This window comes from Biomphalaria glabrata, chromosome 11 (assembly GCF_947242115.1).
Source record: "Biomphalaria glabrata chromosome 11, xgBioGlab47.1, whole genome shotgun sequence".
NCBI classification, from domain to species: Eukaryota; Metazoa; Mollusca; class Gastropoda; family Planorbidae; genus Biomphalaria; species Biomphalaria glabrata.
This window is the reverse complement of record NC_074721.1, coordinates 20,851,786-20,873,958: the sequence shown is the minus strand read 5'-3', so window position 1 is coordinate 20,873,958 and position 22,173 is coordinate 20,851,786. Positions and strand designations below refer to the sequence as shown.

Below are 22,173 nucleotides of genomic sequence, written 5' to 3'. Positions count from 1 at the left end.
TGATTATTTACAATTGTTTATGACTTCAGAGTGTATTTTCAATAAGTACTTCAACATATATATTCAATCATTTGTTAAATTAATTATTATTATACATTACACATATACAGTATTATTATAGTAGTGTCTTAGTTGTTAAGATAAGTTTCAATGTAGATAGTATTTATGTTAATAGAGTAATTTTTTGATGTAAAAGGAATTACTTGCATAAAGCAAGATGACAAAGTTGAAATATATGAACACAACTGTATATATTAAAATATTAGCTTATCAACAATGAAAAATTGTAATAATGACAATCTTATGAAAAATAGAGGTTTTGAAAACAACCATGTTTTCTGAACTAACCTTGAGGGTGGCCTTGACCTGTTTTGACCCTGAGGACTGGCCACATTGCGTGGAGAAAGAACATCACTAGTGCTCTCATTGGCAGCCCTGATGTGACTATGAAGTATTCTGGTGGCTCCATCCTGTCACACAACATAGAGTACACACATGAGAACAGTCATAGCTAGTAATGAAAAAACGAAAAACTATCAAGTAATTACAATACAAACTGAAAACAGATCCCCACCTGGAATGTTTTGGGAAGTTCTGACAATAAGAGAGAAAACTCTGCTGGGTTCAGGTTAAATAATGCTATCAGTACAGATTGGGAAGCCTGGAAATAAAAAAAGCATTTAAAAGTATAAAACTAAATACACAGTAAATAAAACTAAATACACAGTAAATATGTCTACATTGAAGTGGCAGTAGAAAGTAGTGTGCCAAGGGTTTGCTTGAACTGATATCACACATATTTACTTAGATGTTAATAAACACTGGTCTGGGTAAGTAGTTGAGTGATTTAGTACTGCAATAAATAGTCACTGAAGTACAAAGGACAGACATATTTTACATGAAGAAAGTGGGAGGAAATATTAAGACTTGAATGAACTGTCTATACAATTATGTCTTTATTGTGCTGCATTAAATACTATACATGACAATTATGCCTTTATAAATATTGTTTTAGGGAACAATGAAAATATGATGAATGCTTTATGTAAAAAACTATTTTCATTGAGCTACCTTCCTGACATCAGCATTTCTTGGTTCCATGGTCCAACTGATGACTTTAGACACAGCTAGTCTAGCATCCATTGTATTGACAAAGTCTGAAGGGTCCATGCTGATAATGAGACTGTGTAGGTAGTTCAGTACTGACACTCTCACCTGGGAGTAGAATTCAACAGAGTTAAAGTGGAACATCAATCAAACTATAAACTAACATAAAAGAAGCACTCCTGAGTCAATATGGTACTACGCAAGAGGCATACAGAAAGAGTTCTATAATGATAGGCCTTGACAAGAAGATGATCTACAAATATTCATTTCAAACATGACCATGTGGTTTGACAGATCCTAAATGAATCATATCAAGATCTGAGAGAACAAGTCATTATTGATGCCATCAACCATGTATACTGAGAGGATATTCAATCATTCATAATTGAAAGGAATCCAAATGACATTCAGACTTAAATAATCAGGCAATATAGAGCAGCATATCTCAACAAGCTAACTAAACATTGTGTAGAAGAAAATTGTGTCTGTTATTTCAAAGAAACTAGAACATTATGATTCTCAAGAATGGAAAACGTACTGATATATATGAACTGCAACTTCAAAGGACAACATACACCCCAATGTCCTACCAGAAATAATGAGTGCAGTTACTGCCAATTCATGATTTCTATGAGTGCTAGACAATAGAAACTGAATGCAATTACTGTTATCTGATACCAACCACAATCTAAAGAAGTCAGAACACAGAAACCAAAACAAAATCTATAACACAGAAAACCAAATCTGAACACACAATGATGACTATAGTCCAAAAGTTGAAAGGTTTAGGATTTTACCCAGGTTTGGATGGAAACCAGTGGGTTAAAGCATTATAAAAGATGTGAAGGAATACATCAGTACAAGTCATGGCTGCCAAATGAAAGGTCATAAGGGAAGACAAAAACTATATCAAACAGTAGAGTTGACAAATAGACCATGCCAGAAAGTTACCATAGACATTATTGGCCCATCTCCTAGTGAAGCAATGAAATCTACATTGAAACAAAATGCAGCTGGATGCCCAGTTCATACAAAAACCACTCTGATACTCTTCAACTCAATAACAAATATACTTCAAAAATTACCTTACGGGAAATCAACAAATACCAAAGGCTTTTCTTCATTTGAAATGCTCTACGGTGCAAATCAGGTCCTGTGGCTGCACTAAAAGAATCATTATTAGCACTGAAACAGAACACTTGAGAGACAAAAACAGCATTTCTACATCAACACATGAAACACCATCATACAGGTATGCCAAAAAGCTAAACAGAAACAGTCAAAGCCAACAAAACTACACAAAGAAGAATAGACAAATTATGAAAATTACAACCTGGAGATAAAGTCAGATTATCATTGCAAGATAGAAAGAATAAGCTATTAATTCAATGGCATGGGCCATTTACAGTTACCAAGAAAATTAAAGACGCAGACAATGAAACAACAACAATGCTGCATAGATATAATGAAGATACACAAAACAATAAAAAGCTACAGGACAATGTAATATATATGACTGTTCTTCAAGAAAAGGAATTAAAGGATACTCAAGAACTTAAACTGCCAACTCTAATAATATCAACACATACAGAATCTTGGAAAAATATAAAATTGGATAATTTGTCATCTAAAAGAGAAAAAAAATAATTATCAGAAATACTTCAGGACTATTTAATAATCGCTGTTGTTCCATGCAAAATATCAGTCATACAACATGAGATCAATTAAACCAGTGACAAGCCAACAAAACAACAACCATATCCACCCCTGATTCATTACAGAGACTTTCTACAAAAATAAATTGACTGGAACAAGGAATTACTGACCATTCTAAATCCCCCTATGCAACACATACTTGTTAAACAGCACCATTGGCAACATTAGAATGTATGTTCAGCCTTCTTCCAATTCTTAGGCTGAATCCTGAAGACCTCATGGCACAATTTGCGTCATTGTGTCCTAGTATGTTACCCAGAGTGAGATTATACCCATACATGTAACTAACTAGCAGCCGCTCTTTCTCTTCTGGTTTGCACACTTGAATGTGACATACACAATGATATGTAACTTGATGTCTATTGGACAGTGTCATTGGATTAATGTAACACTACATACATAGTTAACCCTCACCTTTAAATTTGGTCCTTGTGACTGGTCAATAATAAACTTGGACAATGTATTAAATTGGTGATCAAATGGGAAACAATCTCTGAAATTAAAAACCAATATAAAGATAGATATAATAAAAATCAATTTAATTTTTCTGTTAATTTCGGTTAATGAAAAAAAAAAAACATCAAGAAAAAAAGTAAGTCTTGGAGCTCAAACTAGTTGGGAAACTGACAAATAACTCATTATTTCCTACGGCATGGTAAATAAACGCAAAACAATGATTGATTTAATAGAATATATAGTGACTTAAAGGTAGGAATAAAAAAAGTTGTTACAGCCACTTTGCATTCTATAGTTGGCACCACTCCTTAAGAGTTTCTTTGTGTGATTAACATTAAGGTACAAGAATTGCATGATGACCACCAGTATTTGTGTCCGCCATACCTGTCTATACTACCAATAAGATGCAAGTCCCTACCTACCTAATGACATCTAAAGCTTTTTGTACTTTGTTGGCCACTGAGCCCAACATCTCTCCGCCAGCTTTGGTCAGTAACCGAGGTAACAAAATGTGCAACCAGTCCCCCAGCTCTCCACTCTGGAGGTAGACAAGTTCTATCAATGTGTCCAAAAACACTGAGAACACCTGTGGACAAGGAAATTGAAACTTCTTCAAACAGAACAAACAATCAAAGAATTCAGTCCATTTTTTTTACAATTAAAGGAACTTTGTAGTCAGATAATTTTTTGTTTAGTGTAGGCTTTAAGTGTGGAAAGAAGTTCTTTTAATTGTTTAAATTCCAAATTTACTATCCTAAAAGAAAAAAAAAAGATAAATTTCCTTAACTCTTTGGCTCCGGAACAACGTACAGGACGTTGATTTTAAAAAGGGAAAAAAGTCGGACAAACGCTGAGGGCATCGGCTATTTAAAATTTATTTTTTTGTTTCTATTTCTCCAATTCATGTTTTTTATTGCTTAATTTTTAATCTAGAATAGTTTCCCTTTGCTAAACATCCAGAATTTCCTTCATTTAACATGTTTTTATTTTGTACAAAGTTTGTAAAGAGATTACATTTATTTTTTCTGTGTGCGTGTTTTTTTAACATGGAGCTTCAACCAAGGCCATATAAACTTTGTAGATCTAAATATTTCTTTGATGAGGAAGTATAATAATTCAGATGACAGTGATTTTGTTTCATCTGATGGCCTGATGGTAATACTAATATTGATAAATATCTAATTATATAGATCTAGTAAATTAATTTATAGATCTAGACCTAGGACTAGGTCTAGTAATGATGAAGTTTATCAGCTGATGAAGCAGCTCCACCCCCAGCTAATGTTCAATGTAGATCTAGAACTAGTTTAGCTTTCTCTACATCATCTAGATCTAAATCTAATCAGATAGAGGTAGATCTCTAGATCTATCATCTAGGCACTGAAACAGAACAATTTCAGATTTGTTCCACCAAGATTTGACAATGACATTGTTGATTGGGATTAAATTGAACACCCCTGCTAGAATAAGATCCATTTTCAGAGAATGGAGACCTATAACTATAAAGAAAGACAGAGTATGTAAACACTGTAGGTCAGGGAGAACGGTTTATGTTTGCACTGGATGGGAGTCGAACCTACACATTAATATTGACTGCTTCCATGAATATCTTAACTAGAAGGAATATTTATATACTAAGTACATGAAGAACTTTAGAAGGAAATACTATAAATATACATATGCTGTACAGTTGGACTAGTTTTAGGGTAAAAGTTTTTTGTTCCAAGAGTGTTGCTTTTTTTATGGGCTTTTTCGTTAAAGTAGTGACATTGGATTATTAGTTCCAGTTTAATATTTTTTGCATCTATTGCTGTTTCTTCTATGGTGTTCTGTAAACAAAAGGATAAAAATTAGAAAAAAAACTCTTTGGATTAAATTTGAACAATAAATTTCTTATAACATGCACTTGGATGGATATTTTCAATGTCAGTTGTTGAGTTTTTAATTTTTAATTTTTATATTCAAAACCCAAAATTACAACATGATTTGCAAACTAGAAAACATAAGAAATGGAAAGAGCATCCATTTCTCTTTAATTCTATATCAAATTTATTATTGTCCATTAATAAATAAAAAAGTTATACAAGTTATATCGAAGCAGAGTAGCGCACTCTGAAATGGCGGAAAATTTAATTTCGTCCAAAGGTGGAAAATAATTCCGGAGTAGTTCCGGAGTCAAAGAGTTAAGACATGGACTGCCCCCCCCCCCTTTTTTTTTTTTAATCCAAAGTTGTTTTTATTTCTAAACAGTTTAGAGCAGTGGTTCCCAGACTTTTTAGTCTCATAGACCCCTTGTCATGTTTCCTGTTTTTTGCAAATTCATCAACATTTTTTTTTAAAACAAATTTCTAACTGTAGTGAGTTGAGTGAAAAAGTAATTTAAAACTACACATTGCATTATAGAGATCTTTTTAAAATTTAAACCAATTAAAATAACAATTGCTGGATTCACCAAACACACTGGAAATATTTGTTGTTTTTGTTGCAGGTTTATCATCGGTTGCTACTGATATTATGTTTAATATAGGAATTTGTTGTTCTATGTAGTAGTCTTTCCAACATTAAATATTAATTACTTAATTAATTAATGTGCCTTAGTCTTAGTATCATTGTAAAAGGTTTCGCAAAGAGCAGTTTTTCGTGTATTTCTTGATCATTCAGTCTGGCTCAAATATTGAATCTGTGGAACTGTTTTCATTAACAAGAGAAGGGGCGAAGGGGAGTAACTGGAGCCTAAACCAGTAAGCTTCGAGCAGGAAGGGCTCATAATATTAGCCTTGGCTTGCTACCCACCTAGCAGAACGAAAACTTAATTCAAACCTCTGCTGCCTTGCAGCTATACCCAAACATGGGAAAGGTTTTGTTGATCAAGCCTTGAGGTAAAATAATGAGATGGCGACCATTAGGCAGTTTGTAGCACACAGAGCTATACCTTGTCAGACCAGTTACGCTGCTTATCATCCTCTCTATATGATGTGGAAGAGAGATTTTGTGGGTCTATTCTGAACTTTATCTTTGAGCGTTTGAAAGTTCTATTTTTAACAGGGTGGTATTGTCTCAGATGATTCTCCAGCGTAATTGGTTCCATATTGTCCGAAAAAGGCACTTAGGTAACTACTTGTTTGAAAAGGAAGGAATTTTAAATAATCAACGCTGTTCAGTCTAGATTTCTTTTTTTTTAAACATTAGTTACATGTAGACAAAATAAAGCTATTTAAATTAGTATTGAAATTGAATACAACAATTTTTCGTTTGAATAGCAGGATAAATATTTAAAGGATTAATGAAGGTACAAATCATATATTAGTGTATGAAATAAATTACATTGATGAAATGTGAAAATAAGTCATGACCTGCTTAAGTTAAATTTATTATCGTAGACACTGTGGAATCTCCTAGACCCCAATTTATTTTTTCACTTTCGTAGACCCCTTGGAAATCTTCATTGACCCCTGGGTGTCTATTTAGACCACTTTGGGAATCCCTGGATTAGAGAATGTTTAGCTAAACTAGATTTAACATAGATCTAATTACAGCCAAGTGAAATGCTGACGTTGATGTTTCGGAAGATGATGTTATTGTTTTTATTTCACCTAGAAATCTCAAAATCCTGTCTTGGTGTGAGACAGAGCTAGAAGCGTAATCACAACACTATCACATCTCTAAATGAATTTCTTTCATATTTTAATGATACATTTGGATTAGAATACATTGGCAAGCTGGTGGATAAAGGCTAGTTTTTGCATAGTTCTCAGTTCTCAAATATTTCTTTGTAAGGAAATTAAAAACTTACAAATAACCAACTAATGAACTCACCTTACTATGTGGGTCATGGAACATTCGTGTGAACATTTCAGAGACTTTCTTCAGTTCAACACGACTGAAACATTCAGAGTGAAGATCATTGAAAACACATTTTGATTGCAACATTTTCTTTATTCTACAAATAATTCATCAATTCAAATAACAACAAAATCTTTGCTACTTCCTACTTTGAGTTTATTTTCAACTAATAACCGATAAAAAGAGGGGGAAAATATGTGTGGCTACTAAAAAGATAACTGATAGAGATGTAAGTAATTGATTTAGCATTTTATTTTAAAAAAAAATACTAAGCAAAAAGGTAGTGGTTAGAAGTTCACACTTAACTTTTCATAATTTCATATCATATCTGATATCATTTCATTTACTCTTTTTCTCCTAAGAGATGCTCCCTATATGTTAAGCGCTTCCACACTGTTTTTATGGGTTTTTACATGTGTTATATTAGGTGCTTCCACACTGTATCTTATGCTGATAAGTCAAATGGAGATATTTATCAAATAATGAATAACTATAAAGCCATCAAAAGTAGTCTGTTTACATACCCTATTCTTCCTCAAAACCTAGTATTGTTTTTACTAGTCATGTCATTGTCACTATGCCAAAACTTTCTTTTTCTATGAAATAAATAACTAATTCCTAATCAGCCATAACAGTTATTTATTATGTCTTGTGCACAAAAGATAAATATCATAAAACAAAATAATTTTTTGCTCAATTAAAATCATAAAGTATTTCCTAGATCTAGTCTAGAGGTCCTTTTCACAGTCTGTGAATTTTCATATCTTTTCATTATCAAAAATAAAATATCTCTTATGTTTTAAATAAATTTAAAAAGGTTCCCTTTAATTCTAAAGCAAATTTAGCATTTTATAACAAACAATACAAGTCATTAAAATTAATTGTAACATGAGTGTGCACTACAAATGAGCACAGTGAATAATCCTGTAAGAATATAAAAAATAATTCATATTCATTCAAACCCCTAATACATATTTAATGGAAAAACCAGTTTCAACTGGACTGTAATGCAATGCTTTTAGGTTATTATGTAAGCATTCTATTACTTGACCTTTACAGATTCTAACAGTTAAATATTTATGAAAGTTAAAGCCATTGGAGATGTACAAACTGATCACAAATTTGAGAGGATGCCAAGAAAAACTCACCTAAGACTTCTATTGCTACGTAATAAATGCTGTAATGATAAAAGACCATCTTTTCTGTCTAAATGCGATGAGCTGCCCAATTGTGCTAGGATGGAGTGCATATCCTAAATAAAAGAAGAAAAAAAAAGGTCCATTAAGATAAATATTCTCTGTACATAAGATATCTTGTGCTCTACAGATAAATATTCTCTGTACATAAGATATCTTGTGCTCTACGGATAAATATTCTCTGTACATAAGATATCTTGTGCTCTACGGATAAATATCATTAAAAAAAAAGTTTTTTTTTTAATTCAATTTGGATCACAAAGTATTTCCTAGATCTAGTCTAGACCTAGAGATCCTGTCTACAGTCAGTGAATTTTCATATTTTTTCATTATCAAAAGTAAAATATCTCTTTGGTTTTCAATAAATTAAAAAAAAAACATGCATTTCCCTTTCTATAGCAAATGTAAAATTTGTGACAAACAATAAAGTAATTGTAGTTTCATTTTTTATGCTTGCTAAGAATATTTATCTTACAAATTACAGGAAATCTTTTCAAATGATTATTATATTCTGAGCCAATACATTTTACTATTTTAGTAGTACTACATTGATGCAAAACTTAACTTAGTTATAAGTAATATCTTTTTTAAATTTGCTTACAGGCCAATACTAGAAAATATATTTTTATTTCTAGTAAATTATATTTAACAATTTGATGAATAAAAAAGAAAATCACACCAGAGATAACTTCATACAAATAGGATAGACAATAAAATTGATGAAATTCACACAAACATATATATATATATATATATACAAAGAAACACACTATATAACTTCTACACAATAACAAAAACATTAGCAGTTTAGATTTAAAAAAATAATCTTAAAACAATCTCGTTTTGTTAATCAACAACCCAGACACGTCATTCAAGCTATCAAAATGTTTTAGGTTGAAACAAGGCCATCTTGGGATACAGGCTTTTTTTTAAATTACAAAACATTGTGAGGTCAAGACAAGGCAATTTTATTTGTTCTTGCAGATACCAAGTACAAAATTGTATCCAGAGATGACTTCTAAGTTACCATGACCTCCACTTAAGAAGAAAACCTAAACTAGACATCAACAGTTGAATAAGAACTTAAATGCGATGATGAAATGAAGGATGGCTGCCCCTGAGGTATGTGCACTGGACTGTTGTTCAGTCGTACTGCGGAAGGTTAGGGCTAGGATGTAGATTTTCTTTAAATCTGAAGGAACACCCAAAACATGTCAAACATTTGACAAATAAACAAAATAAACATTGACAAGTTTGAATGTCAATGAACTCATCTATTAAAACACCCAGTCTCTCAGTGAGGAACAAAAAAAAACAAAAAACATCTAAAACATCCACAAATATTTATGGACACTTGACTAGATATCATACATTTTCCACTGATGTACATGTTCATAATAAATGACATTTAGGTAAAGAAAAAGTGTAATTAAAAAAAAACAACATGCTCAGATCAGTTATATATTTGATCTTTTTCTGCAGTTCCAGCTGTGCTGGTAGACCTTATAGAATTACATTAATCTTTAGTTACATTTGTGTGAAAGTGTTTCAAATAATGACATTCAAAAGTGCATGGCTTTATTTTTATTACTTGAAGTCAGTACTCAAAATATTGATGTTCAAAGATACAGCTGACTATAACATGCCCTTAAAAAAAGATTTCAAGTGTACACAACAAACTTAATATGATGTAACAAACTCTTTTACATGGCACACTGTATAAGCTATATATAGATAGAAAATGAATTCATTAAAAAAAATGTTAGTGTTAAGAAATAAAAAAACATGCAGGTAACAATCAAACCATTCATCTAAAACAAGAGATTACACTAACTAATTCATTACCATTTTTTTTTATTTGATGTTCAATACATTCATGTATTTTTTAACAATTATTTTACATGAATTGAATTTACTCTTTCAAATAATAAAAGATTTGTTCCAAATGATAACAACTTATAACTGCTCTAATTTCAATCTTTACTAGTGAGGAGCACAAACACAAGACATATATATATTGATATAGTTTGTATGCAGAGGTGAGGAAGACTACATGATGTATAAGAAGACAAATAGAGGAAAATGAATCACCTCTGTGACTCCATAGCCTGAAGTAAAGGACCTGGTTCTCCCCCTTGTCTAAATGTTAGCAAGAGAAGATAATCCAAATAAGTCAAGACAATGTTAACACCAATCTAAAGAGTTGCCTTAACATCTTCAGTGTTACAGATAAAATAAACAAGAAGTGCATTCAAACTAAAGAAACATTTGAAAAGAAAAATGTCGATGTAATTTTGTTTCCTAACATGCTGGAGAATTAGATGCAAAGAAAATGAATAAAATGCATGGACTTGGAAGTCAATCCTATGTTCTATCAATAGCATTCATTCATTCTGTATCTTACTTATTATAAGGTAATCAGATTGGTTTGCTGGTCAATACTATTTTTATTGCCATTAACTCAAAATGTCCCTGAAAAATCTTGGCCTCTCTATGATCTGCATGCAGCTTTTATTTTATTTTTTTTATGTTTAGCATACAGGTAAAACTTAAAAAAAAATTAATAACAGATTTTTAAAAAAAATGGTTTCAGATTAAATCCCAATTTTTACGGAACACATACCATATAAAATGAAAAGCCTCAATAGATACAAAAAAAAAAAAAAATTAAGTTCTAACAAAAACGTCTAGGAAAATAAAATTTACACTTAAAATTTTTCATTTATCCTAGACACTTGTGTTAAAAGGTGTTTTGAGTGACATAAGATAAAAAAAAAAATCTCTTCTAAATATATTTCAATGTTCCCAGAGACTAGTGTTTATAAGATGTTCAGTGACTCAGGGAACATAAAATCTATACTAGAAATATACTTTTATGATCTTAGAGACAAGTGTTTGAAGATGTTCAGCGACTCAAGGAACATAAAATCTATACTAAACATATACTTCTATGACCCTAGAGACTCAAAGGTTTGAAGATGTTCAGTGACTCAAGGAACATAAAATCTATACTAAACTTAAAACTTCTATGACCCTAGAGACTAAGGTTTGAAGATGTTCAGTGACTCAAGGAACATAAAATCTATACTAAACTTAAAACTTCTATGACCCTAGAGACTAAGGTTTGAAGATGTTCAGTGACTCTAGGAACATAAAATCTATACTAAACTTAAAACTTCTATGACCCTAGAGACTAAGGTTTGAAGATGTTCAGTGACTCTAGGAACATAAAATCTATACTAAACTTAAAACTTCTATGACCCTAGAGACTAAGGTTTGAAGATGTTCAGTGACTCTAGGAACATAAAATTTTCTAACTAAACATATACTTCTATGACCCTAGAGACTAAGGTTTGAAGATGTTCATTGACTCTAGGAACATAAAATCTATACTAAACATAAACATATATGTCCCTAGAGACTAAGGTTTGAAGAAGCTGGAGTGACTTTAAAGAAAGTAAATGAATGGCACAGCTTACATTACACTTGTAGATAATGTAGAGAACATTTAAAACACGGAAGCACATTCAGAGTCAGACATGTATTTCTTGAATAATCAACACAGGACTCTATTAACACATTAAAAGTTCAGCAATTACTTAAGAATTTCTAGTGTTTGAACAAAGGAACTAGAGAAAAACAAAAAACATCATTGTGGATGACTACAAGGTGAAACAAAAATATCCTGAGACCAAATGTTCTTTTAAGTTCTAAGAATTTCTAACAAATAAATGTGTCCAGCCCTGAATGTGTTGAGTCAATTAGCCATCACATTAAATACCTTCTGGTTAGTCCTTTCCTTAGTAGAAGGCTAACATACATAGAGATGAGGGGAGAGGGGGGGTCATTAAATGGAACTATTAGTAGACATCTAAGCTATATACAATGACATATAATCAATTATAAGTTAGGAATTAATTTTTGTAACAGGACTTGTATACATTATTGCTATAAATACATCATTAAAAGTTGTGCTGCAAACATTGAACACTATTCTTGAATCTACACCATGCATATTGGAAACACAAGCTAAAATTACTGACCAAAAAGGCTTAAGTTCCATTGAGTAAGGGCCTCTTAAATCCCCAGCCTAAGAAAAGTAAAGAGGATTGACCAAACATTTCTCACCTCTGACGTCCTGCCTCCATAAGAACTGTGGGATCTTTCTGAACATACGCTAGATGTTTCACTTGCTGCATCATCTGAGTCGTACTGATCATAACGCTTGCGTGAAGATTTGGACTTAAACGGGGAAAAAATGTAGTAATAATGCATGTGTGGAATTTCGTAACACATATGTAATTAAGAAGCAAATCCTACTCCTAAAGAACAAGTTCAAAACAGAAGGTAAGAAATGTCCAGTGTATTCTCAAAGCTATTTCAACTTTTATTTAGGAAACTACAAATATTTGTTCTCGTAACTCAAGTAGTAAGGAAGTTATTTATTATAAGTTGTAAAGAAGCCAAAATGACTTTGTCAATATGATTAGAAGAAATAGCAACACAGGGGACAACTCACCAAAGCATCTTGTAATGCATCCTCAATTTCAGGACCTTGCCGTAAAGTTTTCTGGGATAAAACTGGCGCTGCAAGGTAAAATAGAACATTCTTGAGGTGGGACTGAATAATATAGGAATACATTGGCTTTCACACTGATGGGATAATAACATTCTGGTCAAGTTAGACAGGGTAAACTGTCATGAGAATTGTGAAAATTATCTTTCTAAAATAGTATTTTAAATATTTCAAAGTTTCAATGGTACTTTGAGAAGTTTGTCCTAATTTTCTAACATAAAAATATGGCTTTGGTTAGAAAGTTGTTATTTCACATCAGCTGTTTTCATTAGTGATAGGAGAAATAAAAAAAACAACAAAACAATGAAGGATTCAATTAGAACTAGTTGAAATGAATTGTTTAGCTCTTTCTCTTCTTATGGACGATACCATCATTGATTTGACCAGATTCTTAAAGCCCAATCAATAATATTATCACTGATGCTTAAAAAGTTGTTTTCTTTTCTCCCTAAATGCTTTGAATTGCTCATAATTTAATCTTGAATAGTTTCCCTTTGGAAAATATGCGGATTGTGTTCATTTTCAATGTGTTTTGACCAAAAACAATGTTTTTAAAGAGTGGAGGCTAAACAAAAGGCTCAATTTTTTATTATCTTCATTGTCCACATCCTAGTGACATTGGAGAAGAGCTGAAGACATCTATGTTTGAATTTAGTGAGATCTTTTATACACATGGATGCAAGCAATGGAGCCCCATTCTAACTGCAAAGAGGGTTGACACCCCCCCCCCCCCCCCCCCCAAATAAAAACAACCTACAAGCATGATACTACTTATGCTTTCATGACATAAATAATACATTTACCGCTATTTTTGCAGTAATAAAAAATAATATATGTCTATATATCTATTTATGCATTTTATATATCTATTTATGCATTTTCTTTATCTTATCTTATATAATACAGACGTTACTTCAAAAAAGAAGATGATTACGTCCTGCGCGTCATGCATTTAGTCATGCATATTAACCAATGACTTTCAATACCAAAAAAAAAACTATAAATACTTGAATTGCTACTACTTATATAAATATAACCTTTAGCCATTCATATATATGTCCAATGCACTCTATGTTCACTCTTATCCATCTAGTCATCATAGAGATCAAAGCTAACTAGTCCAGGTCACAATAGATCTAATTAAAATTCAAATAACTACATTTGGTTTTGTAAAGAGATGAGATTTGGCATTCAAAGAATAGTGGAATGATGGATTGATTGAAAATAGACTTAATTCACATGACATTTTGAGAGAAGTGACAAGAAGAACAGAAATATTCAACTTTGAATAGAAAAGACAAAATGATTTCTTTAGGTCTATTCTAATGAGCCTGCAAGCCTATCCTTAAATGAATTTGTATACATCAAGCCTAACAAGTTCCTAAATAGAGTAATAAGTATTACATTTACTTAGTATTTCAATTATAAATCAAATTTTGTTGTAATTATGTTAAAAGTTAGCTCTGTTTCAAATAAATTATCTAATATACCTATATTTATTGGCCAACTGAGTGGAACTAGAAAGCTGAAGTTGAATCTTCTAACTAATAGTAGTTTAGATTGTATTTACTAAATCAAGTCTAGATGTGTTGTTTTTTTTTAAATAGAGTTGTAGATCTAGTTAATTAGCTTATTTATTAGCCTAAAGACAATCTAGTCTTGGGCTTTGAGCCTAGATAAAAAGAATATTATCTTATAGATTTATTTCTAAAAAAAGACTCTAGCATAATCTTAAATTAGATAAAGAAGAAATCTAATCTGGCCTCATCTCTTCTGTCTCTTGAGTTTTGTCCTAGGGGTAGTGTGACAGTTCACATAACCAAATCCCTCCACTTTTCCCAGTCAGCAGCTGTTTTTAGCAGGATATCAAGAGAGAGACCGGTCCATTCTTTTATCTTATCCAACCAGCTTTTCTTTGGACGACCCTTTCTTTGTCCTCCCTCCACTGAACCTTGGAGAATGACTTTCGATAGTGAACAAACCAGATCAGTTTTTGTCTCTTCACAGTATTGAGGAGTTCTTCCTTTTTGCCAGCCAGACTGTAAACTTGTAAAAGTAAAAACTCAATAGTCTTCTTTTCATGGTATCTGATACCCAGCATTTTTCTGTAGCATCGACTCTTGGTTTCTTCTTTCAGCCTCAGCGGCGTGTCTAACTTTCACAAGCATAGAGGAGACATTCAGGTTTGTGAACAGAGGAAGTTAGTTCAATTTGAGCCAAATAATATTGCCTAGATCTTAAAGAGACTAGTACACAAGTCACTCAGTTTTATTTTTAAAATACATTATCCTAATAAAATTCCATTTTGGTTTTGTAAACATCAATTTGTTTTATCTACTAAGGGTGTGCATTTCCCTTGAATTCTATACCAAATAGAAGAGTTTCTGAAAACAAACAAAATTTGAAGTTTCATCATAGGGTAGAAGCAGAGAGGCAAAAATGGGAAATAATTATGGAGCGAAAGAGTTAATTATGACTCATGATAAGTTCTGATTAGTCAGGTTCCAGTTAAGATTTAAAGATCGAAGCATTCTTCAACACATGTGAGTAATGTAAATAAAACTAGTTACTTTTCCTTCCACTGCTACTGAGTTTACTGCTTCCACTCAACCTTCTCTCTTGACCTAACAAAGACAAAAAAAGTTGATTAGTAAGAAGTCATTTCTAAGTCAACTAGCCTAAGCTGAGTCATTTTCCTAGCATACTTAAGATTTGGTGAACTCCTTACCTTTAAAACTCCTGGCTGGACTAGCCTCTCTGCTAGTGCCTGTACTGTGTGATCCTGGAATTCTGGTTCTTTTGGGACCTAGGCCAGTGTCTACTCTAGCAGGAGTCTGCTTGGCGTAGGCTAGCTGTCGTCTTGCTGAAGATGGTGAATTTGACCGACTGTTTGCTGTTCATACACAATAATCAAAATATTTTAAATCATGATAAAATTAAAAAATTTTACACACTATAGAAGGTCATAACAATTATATTATAGTAACAAAATTCATGTAAACGTCAATGTTCTGTAAAAGATTTCAATTAAAGTTTGTTTCAATACTGTATAAAATTTGTTTTTTTTTATGGCATTAAGAAAAATTTTTTTAAAATAAATATTGCTAAGTGCATATGATTTTTTAAAATTTGCTTCTAATATAACAAATTATGGTATATTTAAAAAAAAATATTTATATAAATGAGAGACATTAAAATATGTCACTCAAAATTTTTTTTTATATAAATGAGTGACATTAAAATATATCTATGTCTAAGATGTTAGATAAATGTTAGTGAAGGCAAATACAATTTGTTATTTGTAAAGCACTGTGTTAGAAACTGAAAGTTAGTTTCAATCATCAAACAAAATGTTAAGATCCAATGGACAGAAGAAACAACAAACATGTCTGTAGAAACAGCTCAGAAGACATCCTTAAGGTGCAGTACACTCTTAGACACCACAAGTCAGTTATGAACGCTAGTCTCTTGTTTAAACATGCAACATTTAGAGTCAGTCACTTAGTTTAACTGCAGTAGTTTCCAGAATCCTATGACTAGCCTGGATACTCCTGGCATTAGCAGATCTTTTGTCAGATTAGGCATACAGTCAAACCTCATTATAATCAATTTGTCTAGATATTTGAAAACATGTCTTCATCAGTTACACATAACAATTAAGTTAAAATGGTCTCAATATAGGATCTAATAAGGTTTGACTGTACAATGAAAAGTTGACAACACCATTTTGTCTAAATACAAACTAACAACCATTGCTATTAAACTGAACTCTCAACAAAATATCAGATGATGAGGACACTGAAAAAGAGGATCTTCCTGGAACAAAACAAAAGGAAGTATGGGAAGAGGGTTATTATGTAATCCTGAAATAGTCAAGCTAGCTAGAGGAAAGAGAGCAGGCATCAAGAGTCTGTAGGCTACAGACCTTGGATAAGCTGAACTCTAGTTTGGAAAGAACAAAGTTAAAAGCTAATTTCAAGAAATAGCCACCAACCATGATGGCAATGGGCAAAAAAAAAATAGATTTAAGGATAAGTGAAATTAAATTAAACCTTTACCATTCCAACATACTACTACTAACCATCACCAAAAAATGACTTAAAACCCAACCATTAGCCAAACCTTTCCTAACTACAAAATCTAGATTTAGCAATAATTATGTGTATTTCATATTTTTCAAATTCTTAAAAACTCAATGTTGGAATTTCATTAATACCCAATCTTTTATTTTACATAACTGAGAAAAAATTTATAGAACACTAGCTTTAAAAAATCTAGAAGGAAGTAGAGAACCTTCAATACACTTTTTAAATCCAGCTGAGTTCTATTTCTCAAGCAGCTAAAGGCAGCACAGTAGCTGCTTACAAATGCCTTTCCAATTAATTAAATTACTAAGCATGCTATGATAGCAAGGTGATAAAATAAATGTTTCTTCCCAAACCTCCAAACCCTAAAATTTAATCTTCTTTTTAAAACCCAATACATGTTCTTTTCACCCCTATTACAATTCAGATCAAAAAGTAATTCATAAAACTTTAAATCAAATAAATAAAATAAACGAAAAAAAAATCATTCCATATGGTCTAATCTAAAATTTGTAAATTTGCAGTGAAAAGGAAAATAAAAGGCACTAAATCATTCCAGGCACCAATCAAGCAGGTCTAATGAAAGGCACAAGACTTTAGGGTTCAACCTTTGGCTTGTCTATGCAATTACTCACGCTGTGATTGAGAGACACCTATCCGAGATTTGCTAGGCTGACTGCGCTCAGGTGTAAGGAAGTCATAGGCTGAGCTAACTGAAGAGGTGCTAGATTTTTGCCGCGCTGGAAAACCAAAACTTGCCACATAAGACAAACCAAACAAAATCAAAAGCACAAACAACATATTTTTTTAATATCTATAGAAAATAATATTGAGCAAATCAAATTTGAACATAACACCAATAATTGGGGAAGCACAATAGCTAACAAAAAAGCACTTTTGATTGTAAAAAGTTAATATTTTTAAAAAGCCACACAATAAATGTATATTTATGAAACTATTGTTGTTATTGAGATAAAATTCTTATCAGCTGCACCAAATATTCATTTAGTAGTAAGGAACAACATGAATTCAATTCAGCAATAGTGTCATGTTAATGGTTAGGTCTATCTGAGATGTGGGCTGTTACCTGGTATATGTTGGATATAAGGAAAAATGGAGAAATGCACAGTTTTTTTTGTGGGAATGACCACGTCTGATTTAGACATTTTCTCAGAAGCACAGGCTAAGAGATAATCCACTATCTAGTTGACATACTTGACAAACTAGGTCACAAATACTCCAGTTGAAAAAATTAACCTTCCAACATAAACAAATTGTAACCACAAGCACATGATATTGTAATGATTCTTAATGCATGCCTCTCAGTCCAATAAAAAGAAAGAACCCACTGAAATGTCTTATAAAAACATAACTGTCAACACAGTATTCACAACTAAACTATTAATAACACAAAGAATTTTTTCCATTGGTCTTAATTATATGAAGAATCATGCCACAAAATAAAAACAAAAATCAAGGTAACAGTCTACTTTCAACATTTGTTGTTCAACTTCTCACAAGTGTTAAGCTGAAAATCTCCCCTCAACAAAAGAAGATCTGGTAGTTACAAAATAATAGAGTGGAACACATTTGAATGCAATCCATGCTTGAATGACCATCAACAGACCTGACAAGACATTTACTGCTAACTCTCTCCACATAACTGAATTTGGTTAACTTCATTTCTTGTGTACACATAGTCAAGTAGAGTAAAAATCAAGAGGTAATACTCCACACACAGACAAGTCAAGATACTCTATTGCCTAAGAAAATAACAACTGTATGTCTGCCCTTATGGTTACTGAACCGAAACAAAAATGCAGAACCACTACTAAGGAATATTGTGATGAATGAAAAGACCTGCAGAGGTTAAACTCTGCTGAGTCTATTAATTAGTACTGTAACAGAACACACATTAAATGACTGCCTTGTTAATGTAATAATAAACTCAATCAACCTTTCGGTATCTCAGCCTGTGCCACTGGGTTATGTCACACAACTTGTTCCAGTTTATGATCAAGTCTAACAGTAATTTGTAATATAGAAATGATGAATCATCACTTAAGTTAAGCTAATTGTTTTGTCTCTGTAGCCATTAACATGACATTATGGAAAACTAATATTATGATTGCGGGTTTTAATTAATTATTCATTATGTTCAGACAGTAGCTCAACATTCTATTAATCACACTTTTAAGTATTTCACTCTGGAAATTGTAACAAGATTTACATATGATAGCTTCAATTTCTGTGAACAATTTGCAATAATGTTGTTCATTATATAGTCTTTAATAAGAAAGATTCTTTAACAGAAAATATCTAATTTGGAATCATGCAAAAAGAAATTAAATTTAGAAGCTAACCCTAGTATTTAAGAAATATTGGCGTGCAGTGCTCAGTATATAAACTGACCATGCTCAAGAGATCTACAAGGCTCTTTCTGGGCAATTAGTTAATTAAATTAAGACCCTCTTCCCCAAGACTGTTAGAGCTTTAGATAGAAATTGTAATGAAGTCTTCACAAAAGTGACATTATCTCAATAGTTTTTAGGAAAGTATGTGTGAAGTCTGTAAGCCCATCACATCTAAGAGTCAGATGACAATTTTTTCCTTACGCAGTGAGTTGGTGGATCCTTTGGCCATTCGTGCTGCTGACAGCAACGTGGCTCTTGGCTTGGGTGTCTTCATGTTGTTCACATCTGTGGCACTGGAAGAACGCAGAAGGGCAGCAGACTGCCCTGCCGATGTGGGTGTACCCAAGGTTACCCCAGCAGAGGAGGCCACCCTGTGCCTATTGTGGCCAATGGTGTTGTAGTACTGGTTGTGATTGGTATAATAGCCGCTACTTCCATTGCTGGTGTTGGAATACGTACGGGCGCGGGGCGTAATGATGTTTACATCTGAGGAGAGGGGAGTTAATGCCTTGCAGTAGAATGTACGACAAAGCAGTTCAAGTAGAGACTGCCAGGTGCCTTGCTTATGTTCCAGAGACCTCAACAGTACACAGGTGACCAGATGTCCATTCATTACAAGTCATTTTTAAACCAAAGACCATCAGATGACTAGTTCTATTATTTATTACACTATCTAAATAAAAAGATTTAGATTTTTTAACAGCTTTTTTCTTGAAAGTCCAAAGAGTTTTTTCAGTGAATAAAAACAAAATTGATTTAAAAAAAAAACATTTTTTAAAATGAGAAACAAATGCTGGTTTGATTGTTTTGAAATAAATTGTCCTATTATTGAAATGATTGTTAGATTCTTAAGTTAATAAATGCTTTTGTTTTTGTCAGTGATTTAAAATGATAACATCAAGGAAACATTGGTAAAAATTAACATAAAATAAGAAGCAAATAACTAATTAACCAGTAAAAACATATTATAGCTGACAAGTAAGCACAAACATGCTTGAACCAAAAAAAAAATAGCTGTCAAAGAGAGCGCGCTAATTGAACCTATTGGTAATAGTTAATGGCCTGGACAAACTGAGGTTTATCTGGAACAGAAGCAAGGGGAGGAAACTACACAAAGCTCATAAGTGTATACACTAAGAAGTCATTATATTCAATCTAGAGAAAAAAAGAAATATAACTGTGAAAATAATGATTTCAATCTAAAACATGGCTGAACAAAAAGATGTAGATCAAACACAACAAACTATTGCAGCTACATTGAGTAGAAACATTTCACTGTTGAAATATTACATGTATAATAAAACAGTTGTTCGTAAAAAGTTATAAAACATTTTTTATAAATCAGTTCTTTTTGTGGTGAAAATTGATTATTTTTTTTCCTGAAATTTAACACTTTTAGTGCTGAAATAAAATATCTTTTCTATTATATCAATTGGAGGAAGAAAAACATACAGCATGCATAGACAAGTGAAGGGAAAAACAGTGCATCCAAAAGACAGTGGTCAATCAGAGAGCTCAGTAATCAACAATAACAATGACGTAACAAATATATGAAGCTGTACTTCTGTCAACAGAATGTCGTTTTAAAAACTGGATATGATGTGATTATAGGTGTTGATGTTGATAGCTATTATACAAGTGATTTCTAGTCTACTGAATGGTTAGAGGATAAGGAGTGGTGTCAACATGGTTAAATAATTATGTATTCAAGAGTAAATGTAACTGGGAAAGATTGACTAGTGAGTAATTACTGTGAGCTAAACAAACACACTGTTATTCTTTGTATAGAATCTATAGGCCTACATAGAACTATGCTGTGTAGATTAATGTGATATGAACAATGTAGCATTACAGAAAGAAGCCTACTACTACTTCAACTAGACTAGATCAGCTGGAAGGCAACAAGTGTTCAGAAACAAAAAAGAAGACAAAAATTAACAAAAAAAAAAAATAATAAAAAAAATAAACATAAGGTACAGTAAATTGGGAGTCAGCGGAAACCAAAAGTTATGTTAAAAGTAAAGTTTTGATTATGCCCACTGATGGCTAGTGACCACGACTAATTAGAACTTGGAACGACCTTGGAGGATGACCGCTTACCTTTGCGGGTTTTAGGATCTATGTCGCTATCCACATCAGCATCTTTAATGTATACAAGGTTGAGGGGGGGGGGGGGGAGAGGAAAAGACAAGAAAATAAATGAACATGAGACATGTTTGGTGTTCCTGGAACTAAACTAGAGTACACACAATGGAAAGTGTTCAAAATGAACATTTAGATGAAACAACTATGAATGATGGAACTGCATACATCATGAAACATAGTTTATGTACCACACATAGTAGATTCAACTGCTAGGTTTCACATGGGTTTAACTGTGTTGGAAATAAATTGATTATCAAAAAAAAAGGGGAAAAAACATGAAACAGAAAAGGATTTTAAAAAAAATAAAACAGGTTTGGTGAGCTGGTTAATATCAAAATAAATAAAAAAAAAAACAACAACTATTAAGTTAAATCCTGACTTATTAGATCAGAGCCAATGAAACAAAAGGGTACAAGAATGAAAAAGTGATTTTGAATCTCTTGGTCAGGAAGTAGGAACTGTATATTATTACTGCCTAATGCTATGGCATGATTTTAAAGAAATGTTTCTTTAGTTGTAACAAATCTTGGTTTTGTTAATGAATTCATGCACAGAAACAAAGAAAGAAGGCCATACCAAACAAAGAATTAATAAGGCCAGTATATTCAGTCTTTATTGTCATCAGCGGGTTCACC

The 22,173-nt window shown here is 32.2% G+C and overlaps 1 protein-coding gene across 8 annotated transcripts in view; it reads right to left on the bottom strand.

Moving 5' to 3' along the window:
- LOC106074348 (CLIP-associating protein 1-like) overlaps positions 1-22,173 on the bottom strand; it is a 108,691-nt gene that overhangs the window by 11,645 nt on the left and 74,873 nt on the right. The window contains exons 18-34 of one of the 8 annotated variants that reach the window (XM_056004595.1): positions 21,494-21,535; positions 19,595-19,879; positions 17,615-17,719; positions 16,645-16,710; positions 15,623-15,787; positions 15,465-15,518; positions 12,838-12,905; positions 12,447-12,560; positions 12,100-12,129; positions 10,410-10,457; positions 8,271-8,374; positions 7,096-7,159; positions 3,702-3,865; positions 3,238-3,316; positions 1,072-1,215; positions 575-661; positions 349-470 (exon numbers count right to left, since the gene is read on the bottom strand). In XM_056004595.1, coding sequence (XP_055860570.1) covers positions 349-470; positions 575-661; positions 1,072-1,215; positions 3,238-3,316; positions 3,702-3,865; positions 7,096-7,159; positions 8,271-8,374; positions 10,410-10,457; positions 12,100-12,129; positions 12,447-12,560; positions 12,838-12,905; positions 15,465-15,518; positions 15,623-15,787; positions 16,645-16,710; positions 17,615-17,719; positions 19,595-19,879; positions 21,494-21,535 — 1,741 coding nt within the window. Of the gene's footprint in view, positions 1-348; positions 471-574; positions 662-1,071; positions 1,216-3,237; positions 3,317-3,701; positions 3,866-7,095; positions 7,160-8,270; positions 8,375-10,409; positions 10,458-12,099; positions 12,130-12,446; positions 12,561-12,837; positions 12,906-15,464; positions 15,519-15,622; positions 15,788-16,644; positions 16,711-17,614; positions 17,720-19,209; positions 19,228-19,594; positions 19,880-21,493; positions 21,536-22,173 lie in introns of all 8 variants that reach the window. The other 7 variants (XM_056004597.1, XM_056004596.1, XM_056004598.1 and 4 more) reach the window with 7 other exon arrangements.